Below are 9,590 nucleotides of genomic sequence, written 5' to 3'. Positions count from 1 at the left end.
CTATATTCTTCTTCATAATCACACATACACTCATTTTTTTTTCATGTCTCTTGACTTTCAACACTCCTTTAATTAGGGTCTTTCTCTTTCTTTCTTGGCCCTTTTTCTCTGTCCTTCCAGCTTGTGTCCATTTATAATTTGTCAATGTACCAATTTACAGAAAACTCCCCATTTTTACTCATTTTCCTTTGAGTCCCAAATAGTCCTAATTATTGTACCTTTGTTTTTTTGTATAGGGCATCTTTTGGGGACTCTGATCCATTGATAGCACACACAATTAGGTCTCAGGTGAAAAGCTTAAAAGGTGCGGGAATGTCCTAAAACAGTTTCTATTCAATTTTTAGAAGATTGTTTTAGAGCTTAAGTTGCCAGAAGAATGTACATATATAGAATAAGTTAGTGGCTAACTTTGCTGAATCCATAAAGGGCTACTACTCTTAAAAGATGGAATGCCTGGGTATTTATTGGGGTTCCTTAGCATCCTTGGACAAGTAGGTCTTGTGTATCCCTAGATATCAATCATGCCTCTTATTATTCTATACCTTTTTAAGCAATGAAAGATCTTTGCTGAAATGAATAAAATGTAGCTGGTACCAAGAGCAGAACATTTTGCGTATTTTATGTTGTATATAAAGAGAGGTGAAAGGCAGATGGTGTGATTTGCTGGTCCCCAGAGCAGGTGTTTAGCAAATATTGATGTTTAGCAAATACCTATGATCATGTGCTCATCACCCACTCAACGTTGAACATCATATGAAATAGAGGTATATTTTTAAATATATGTACCAAACTTTAATTTTCATTTCACACTCAAATCTTCTGTACAAAAAGAGGCAAAGCAGGCAAAAAAAAAAAATTACAATGACTTCAGCAAACAACATCTGACAATTTTAAAACAGCTCTGTGTATGCAACAGCCTTTATAGATATAATGGGGAAGTTAGGTTCCAAAATGTCTTCAAGATAAAATTCCACTATTTATTATTAATATCTAGAAAAATTTGTAGCTGTTTGGCTACAAGATTGAATGAGAATTCTCTGAATTCTACTTACACAATTGGATTCCAAGATTGGGGAGGCTTCATTTTTCTTTTGAGGAAGCATGATTATTATTATTTTTTTTTTACTTACGAGTGATGATGTATCAAAAACCTCAGTTTACCATTAATGTCTTGATATAATGATGATGACTAGAGGCAAATGATGAAGCATGAGATTAACTAACAATTAAGAGATTACTATCAAGAGATTCTTTCTGGTTGTTAATAAATACTCCAGCCCTAATGGGCTATCACAATTCAAAACACTCATTGCCACTTGCTTTCCATTAGCAGGTCTTAGTGATGCATGAAAAACTTCTGAGAACAAAGTCATGATGCCAAAGGAGCAGTGCATCTGAGAAATGTAATTTTCACCTGTTGTCTGCCCCAAATAAATATCTGAGTAATGAAAAACGCTGTTTATTTGAAAACTATGAAACATCAAATAAGAAATAGAGTTAACATTGACATGGATACTGTGGCTAGCACTTTCCCCTAAACCACCCACGGCGCTTAAACACATGTGCATGCAGCACACACAGAAAAAAAAAAAACATGATTGTTCATGGACTCCTGATGCCTAGAGGACAGTCTGTTAAAAGAATTTGTCTCCCACGGTAGCTCAGGAGTGGACCCAAGATCCATTACCTGTTAGTGATCACAGACATTCAATTAACTTGTCCTCCGGATCATCAGAGGCAACAGTTCCGGCCCTGGGCTTTTAAAAATCCATGTACAGGTGAATCTTAGCTTTGAAACAAGGTGGCCTGGCTAAATTGGGGCAGGCCAGCCGCCCCTCCTATATGTTTGGTCCCATTTGATAAAAGTCTAATTAAAAATTATAAATGTGCTCAACTATTTTCTCTGCAAGTCCTTTCCTCTCTCCAAGACCTAAGCTCCTCACCTGATAAAGGGAACAAATGGACTCAATGATGATAAAAACTGAGCGCCTCTATAATTCCTGTCTTGACAGTTGCTGCCCAAAGAACACGCGGCTGCCAAATTGAACATTTCTTAAGCTGAATAGTCAATGAGTTTGTTCACCCATTGTTACCCCATTTCCTGGCTTCCTCCAAGGTGTTAAAATCCCTAGGTTTGAAAAGGTCATGAAGGCCATCTAAGTGCATTTCTGTCCTGTTGAGAGACCCTCCCCCCCCCCCCATCCAAGGAACTGTACTGATTCAGCTTGAAAAGTTCTAAGGAAAAGGGTCTTTCTTCTCTCTCTGTTGACTGACATTTAGATATAAACCAGAGAATCTGTTCTGCCACTTGACTGGATTTTTTGTTGCTGTTGTTGTTAAAAATAAAACAAAACAAAAGTATGTTTCCCCTTCTTTGGAGGACTTGAGAGAATGCCAGCTGGATACTAAAGTCTGGAAATCAATTGTGTCTGACAGCTCGTTCCTTGGGATACGGTGAATGAAACCCTGATGTACCCAGGCCCAATTTCAGGGATCATCAATCACTGGGCAGCTCTTTCCTTCTATCAGAAATAGGCAAGTAATAATATAAACCAGACTGGAGACTGACTTAAAAGTGTCTACTCTCATCCCATAGTATGTATGCATAGGCCACATGGTGAAGAGGGAAAGAATCAGGAGTGAGGGATCCTGGGCTCGAGTCCTACATGGGGTTGACCCTGTTTGACTTCACCCTCGACTCATTTCTCCACTGCAGGTTGGAATAGATTTCCAAGGTTCCATTATAAGCTCTGATTGGCAGACAAAATGACTCTAGGTCTTGTCCTATCTTCAATCATCAAGACAAGGTGGAGTGATGTTTCCTGGACTCTATTTCCTAAGGAAGCACGTAAGAGTCAGCCATTGTGTTGGCTCGTTGCCTCGTAGGGCTCTTGGAGATCATCTGTTCTAATTGCCCATTTGACAGATGAAGAAAGCGAGACACAGAGAGCTTAAGTGACTTTCCAAAGATCACACAGTGGATCCACACAGCTAGGACTGAATCCAGGAACTCAGACCAAAGTTTTACACACTGCAACAAGCTAGTGGTGCGGTCAGGAAGGAGCTACCTTTTAAATATTAGCGAACTGGAAAATGTAGGGTTTCCCCCCTCTGAATTCCCTGGTTTTCTGGAAATGAGTGAAGAACCCTAGACTTCTGTCACCACATGAACAGCCCACAAAGGGCAGGGCCCATTTTAGGAGGGGGGCTGTGCATCCAGAACCCCACTGACACCTGGAATGTCAGTAAAATTACCCGAAGCCAGAGGGTTGATGCGGACAGATGACTGTCCTGTTGCCTGTGTGTCCTTCCTCCCAGCCTGTCCCCCAGTTCCAAGACAACCACCTTCACAGCTCAGCGATGACAGCACATCTATCTATTCTCACTTCTTTCTTACAAATGGATTCAAGCATAGGTGATTTTCCTCTTGCAGAATCAAAAGGGAACGTTAGAGGAATATAAATCCAGAGAGAAGGGAAATATGTTGATAAATAAAATACGTGCAAACAAAAAAGCTGCCCATGTGGTTTGCAGTCTGAGGCAAGAAAGGGGGGCGTGCTGAATTCCAAACACTTGAGTTTGTGTCTTCACATGCATTTTTTCTTTTCTTGGATTCCTCTCTCCCTCTGTCAGGATAACGGCTGTGTTTCTTGTGGCCAAGCCGACACAGGAAATCAAACACTTCGTGTTTCTAAAAGTAAACTTCCCAGAGAGATTACACAGCTAGAATTAAAACACTACCACACACTATTGGGAATTTCAGATTGTTACAGGTGTAGTTGAAGGGCTCCAGTAGTAAAGGTCCACATCTCCAAACTTTGGCTTTGGAGAAAAGGGTTTTGTTTTAGACAGCAAAGGTAAGGCTCTCAAGTCAATTTATGCTCTGCTGGGTCGAGTCAGTCAAGATACAAATTAAAGTCCATATATTTCAGTGACAAGAAGGAAACGGTTATGTAGATACACAAGTATTAACATCAATCTGTATTAAATTATGTAAACATATACATCTTCTGAGGTCAGTACATAGATCCTCTTCTTCGAGCAGAGCTCTACTGAAGCATTGCTCGAATCTGTTTGGAAGTTGATTCATCATTCAAGTGCTTGGTAGTGAACCTGGATGGAGAGAAAGCGACGGGGGTCAGTGTGTGAACAGTGCTCTGCCAAAGCTTCACGATGACTCTCAGCCCGTCTTTGCCTCGAGAGACACAATGGCTGTTTAGAAATCAAACTTGGGCTCGTTCTTACACAAATGACTACACTTCGATACCCAGCGTATTCTCAGATGGATTTAAGATTTGATTCTTTTTCCTAAAGGAATTTTGTATTGTGGTTCTTCAACAAGTAGACCTTTTATCTAGTTAAATAAATACGCGGAGGGGATAGAAGCCATCTCACTTTCCGGGGAAGGAGACCTGGTGTGAAGGAGTGAAGCATCTCAACCATTTAGGCTCCCCCTCCTGAGTTACTCATTTCAGAATGCGGATCTGCACCGCAACATTCCCGAAACTTCAATGTGGATGGTTTTCTACTTTCCTGGGAACACTTACGCTCATTGCCACCACAAGGGGGCGCAAATGCAGGTAAACAAACCGGAAAAAAAGAGTAGCGAAGTCTGCATCGTCACATTAACCTGGCACAGGAATGGTGTGTGGAAAGGAAGGAAAGGCGAACTAACATGTCATCAAGCCTTGCCAAGTCCTACGCACTTCGTGTAAGTTCTCATTTCAACCACACTAACTCTTTGGGGAAGAGGTTCCTGCCTCCATTTCACAGGTGAAAAAACTCAGAATCAGAGAGGTGAAATGACCCATTTCAGGCAAAAATCTGCCAATGGGTGATTTGTGAACGACCTGTGGCTTCTGATTTGGACCCAAGTCTGTCTGCCTCAAAAGCCATTCATCACAGTACCTACAAGAAACCCCAGATGCCAACACTCAGCCCTGTGCCCTGCTCTTCATGAAGCCTTGCTTGATTGAATGAAGCTGCAAAGTTAAAAAAAAAAAATTCAGGCACTAGAGTCTTACTATGTATGGGAAGCCAGCCTGCCGTGAAATAGGCACCAATGGAGAAAAGCTTGGTTCACGCAGGGAACCTGGAAGGCTCCTCTGTTAATGCTGCATCTGTTCTGAAGAACGATGACCTACACAAAACAGCATCAACCTCGGTCTTTGTCATTAAATGTGTGGCTGTCTCTTCATTTATTAAATGGGGATAATAGATCACCTTCCCTCTTGGAGTTGTGATAATTAAATGAGACAACGGACGCGGGAGTGGAGTATAAGACATGAGTGTTGAACACAGGTAGAAGATTATTGATCCGTTCCACTCCTACTTACTGAACGCTTACTGCATGCACAACAGTAAGTGGGACTCGGAAATATCAAAGATGAATAAGACAGCGAGGACCATAAACCTTCCAGATTGCAATCCAGCATCGGAATGATTTACGTGGTAGTGTGATTCAACACATTTCTGTAGGTGTGTCACGGCTGAAAAATAAGAATCCCTTCTCTGGAGTGTATGAAGCACGTGTATCCTTGGGAGAGGCTGCTTGGGCATCAGCTGTCAGCAGTGAGAAGCTGAAGTGAGCCACAGCTGCCAAACGCTTGGGCATCCAGACAGGGCAGAGCAGGTCACCCAGGGAGCTTTAGAACCCAGAGTGGATGCCTGGGTCCCCCCCGCCCCCCGGAGACTCATCATTCGGTCCTGTTGGAGCCTGAGCATCAGGGTTTTCAAAAGCCACCCACAGTTCTCATGTAAAGCCAGGTGAAGGGGAAAGTGAGCCTCGGGAAGGTTCTTCTGACGAGTCTTCACTAACCACAAGGAAGCACAGCCTGGAGTTAGGCTCACGGCCTGTGGGGTCACACAGGCCTAGGGTTAGGTTCTAGCTCTGTCGTCTGCTGTGTGACGGTGGGCAAATTAGTTAATGTCCCTACATCTCAGTTTCTTCCATCTGATAAAAATGGTGCTGTGCTGACTTCAACTGGTTGTTGGCAAGATTAAATGTGTGAAGACAGGCACGGGGGTAAGCCTGGTGCTCTGGGGCCTGGTCCCTAACAGCAGCTAAATTTGAAGTCTCTCTGAAGGGTTGCAGGGCTGAGGCTTACCTGAGGGCATTCAGCAGCCCCTCCACACTGTCCGGGGCCTGTTCCTTCAAAACCTTTATGCAGCCTTTCATCTGGGAGGAGAAAGCACAACATTTTATTAATAGCCTAGCAACTGTGTCCATGATAGTATCCGTTCATACTACCATCGGTCCCTAATCAGATCGTGTTATTTCTGCCCAGAGAAATCAAATACAGAAATGACCAAGAGACCTTCCTACTCCCTCACGTTAGTGAGCTGCTCCTTGGGGCGCTTCTAGAAGTTGTGTATCGCTTTTCATACTCTCCTGCCATTGCACAGTTCATGTGTCTGCCATTTGTGGACAAAGACTTGAGACTGTGATCTTGTCTTGAGCTCAAGAGCCAAGCACAGGGCTTCCCCCACCCCCACCCCCATAGCTGCTCAGTGGACACAGACTGCGTGAATTACAAACCCAGTGATTTTATGCCACTCCTCTTTCCAGGATGCTATTCCTCCTTTAGCTGTTTGGCAAACCCTTAACACTTTTTTCTTTCTTTCTTTCCTTCTTTCTTTCTTTTTTTTTTTTTTAGGACACAGCTAAAGATCACCAAAACCAGGAAGCCTCTGGGCATCTCATTACCCTCATCAGGTAGAAGTAACCACCACCTCTTTGTGCTCCCAACAGCATGCTGGCATTTATCAGAGGCTCTTGGTGATTTTAGTGCCTGAGTAATTTTGGCTCCCTCACTAGGAGGGGACTGGTGAAGGACAGAGGTTGAGAATACGAACCACGTATTCTTGAACCACGTGGGGGCAGACGGCTTGGGTTTCCTCCATCCTTGCTTATTTAGTACCTGCCTGAACCTGGGCAAGTTTCTTGGTTTTTTGTGCCCTTGGAATATAATTTATTCATAATTTGGGAAGTGTATGGAAACTAAGTTTACATAGATCACATTATATTATGCATATCCTAGATTTTTTTTTTTTGACAAAGGAAGTATCTTCCCACACAAAAAAAATACAATTGCTCATTTTAAACTCAGATGTTCATCCTCTGTATTGAATTTGGGTAGACCAAGGGCCTCTTTTATAATGGTCTCTTTCAAACATTTTCTGTGGGTATACTTCTGGTATGTAGGACGTTTTATCTTATGGCCTGATAAGACCCTGGTAGACTGATGGAGGTAGCCAGAAGCACAAGGTTGAGAGTCATTTGCGGGTCACATAAAGGCTCATCAAGAAAGAATGTCATGGTCCATCAGAGATGTCTGTCGTGGCTGCAGGTCGGGCAGAAGCTACAAACATGCCAGGTGTGTCCCACCCTGAGCCTACTCACTTCCAACAATGGGCTCTAGCCCAGAGATGTAGAGATTTGGTCCTTTTCCCAATGGAGCCCATGGTCTAGTGGTAAGAGACACCCCCAGGGTTCTCTGATAAGTGCCCGTATTCTCTCAGGAACACAAAGAGCCTGGCTTTCTGGCACCCAAGAATAGCACCTCTTCTCTCAATGACCCAGCCCTTCTGGGCCTCAGTGACTTGGCTCTGATGATTCACTGCTCCAGGAGCCCTCCTCCTCCACTCTGTCTACCTGGGAAAATTCTAGCCCTTCTCCAAGATCCACTTCCAACATCACCCTCTGTCTCTTCTCAAAGTAGAATAAGCTTCTCCCTCATCTGGGTTTCCAGGGGGTGTTCTTTGTAAGTGCATATAATGAATGACACGCATCTCAGGGCTTCACAAATATTTGTTTTTTCACAGTTGATACTCGAAGGTTGTATAAACCGGCTGCCTGTAACCGCTGGCTTAGAAGCGGACTGGTGTCTGAAGGAGCCCATCTTGAATACGTACTATATTTGCTAAGCCTGAAACTTTCTTACAGCAACATGCACACCTCAGGATGAACCAGCTTTTCCTAGTGAGACCGAGGAACAAATAGATTTCATAAAGACTATGGGTGGTTAGATTTAACATTATGTAATGATTACGACCTCAACAGAAAGACTCAGTAAATGACCCAGTGTATTTTTAATTGTTGACTCTGTGACAAGTTAACAAGTCGCTCTGGTCAATGAGAAATATCCTATGGGTACCAAGTAATAAACTCAATCCACATTCAAATGATGTTCATCGGGTTATGAATAGAATTATTTATATTTGATCCATAGTATAAAAATGTTAAAGCCTCACAAAGAATATAGTAAAAATGTTCATTGGTATGAAAAAAATTCCATAATATACGGTGATGCAAATAAAAGATAATTGCTATTTTAGAATTAATAATGGTCTGTGAAGTACACGCACACACACGCACGCACACGCACACGCACACACACGCATATACACAAACATCCGTATGAAGGGAGGTAGATATGCTGCCATATTGACGATGGTCGTCGCCTATGGTGAAGTTGCTACAGAAAGATACATATAATTTTCTGTATTTTGATTTCTTATGTTTTCCTAATTCTTTTATATTTAATACTTTTTTCTTGGAAAGCGGAAAATAACAAAATACTATTCAAAAATAAAAAAAATAATAAAGACTGCATGAAGAACCATGACTAGCTGTGCTAGGAAGCCAGACCTTCAAAATAAGTAATCTAAGTTCCATTTTAATTGGTAAATTTCCTTACGTTCGCTAGGCTCATGGTCCCTCTGGGCATGAAGACTTTCCGTCTGCACGGTGCTAAAGGATCAGAGACGCTGCTCCGTGCAGATAAGCGAGAACCGAGTGTGCCCCCAAACTGAGCGCAGTCAGAATGAGTTAATCCCAAAGGGGCCTATTCTACCCTTAAAAGGCTTTATATTAACGTGTGGGATACACTACTGGAGCGATGCTGCAGGTGAGGGTTAAGAGGAGATGTGTTTTATGCTACAATCAACACAAGTCGCTTGTACACCAAAACCATGTGTTTTCCAGTTATTTGCATTCGTTCCACAAAAACGCTATGGGGTAGCTATGGAGCGTCACGCTCCACGTCAGGTAGGTGTTAGGCAATAGAGCAAATGTTGGGTATACAGATCGTGGTCTCTGCCCTTACAAACAAACTTGGAGTCTATTAGGGAATCCGAAAATCCAAAATGGTAAGTGCTCTGGGGGCCAAAGGAGAAGGGAGGTCCTGACCATGCAGGGTACGGGAGAGGTGTTCCTGAATGAGGTGACATTTGTGGAGTGGCTTAAAGGAATCCACCCATCAGAAAGAAGGGAGGGTAGAGCCACCGGTGGGGGGGTGGTAGGAGAGGAAGTTGGGATGTTTGAAATATGACCACGGTGTCTTGTAATCCAGTACCTCCCAATGCCGCTTACTTTAAGACACATATAACATATTAATATCTATATATTCATATGGCACATTGGGTACCCTGAAGGGGCAGTTTGCAACTAAGTAACTATTCACATCTGCTCAGCTTCTCTGCAGGCTGAGATGATTAATGTGTCTGAGCTCCTGCTATGATTTTTGATTGGCTGTTTTGCTGTAAGCACATGAAAAAGGTTGGACTCCTTGATGTGGGGATAGCTGCCA

At 42.8% G+C, this 9,590-nt stretch overlaps 1 protein-coding gene across 4 annotated transcripts in view; it reads right to left on the bottom strand.

The window, feature by feature from the left end:
* Positions 1 to 769: 769 nt before the first annotated feature.
* CYRIA (CYFIP related Rac1 interactor A) overlaps positions 770 to 9,590 on the bottom strand; it is a 107,703-nt gene continuing 98,882 nt past the window's right edge. For all 4 annotated transcript variants that reach the window (XM_045807107.2, XM_045807106.2, XM_045807108.2 and 1 more), the window contains 2 exons: positions 6,108 to 6,178; positions 770 to 4,113 (listed from right to left, as the gene is read on the bottom strand). In XM_045807107.2, coding sequence (XP_045663063.1) covers positions 4,050 to 4,113; positions 6,108 to 6,178 — 135 coding nt within the window. In that variant the 3' untranslated portion in view covers positions 770 to 4,049. The remainder of the gene's footprint in view (positions 4,114 to 6,107; positions 6,179 to 9,590) is intronic.

Source organism: Ursus americanus, chromosome 7, assembly GCF_024610735.1.
Source record: "Ursus americanus isolate L20-20 chromosome 7, mUrsAme1.1.p, whole genome shotgun sequence".
Lineage (NCBI taxonomy): Eukaryota > Metazoa > Chordata > Mammalia > Carnivora > Ursidae > Ursus > Ursus americanus.
The sequence above is the reverse complement of the archived record's forward strand: the minus strand, read 5'-3'. Positions and strand labels throughout refer to the sequence as shown.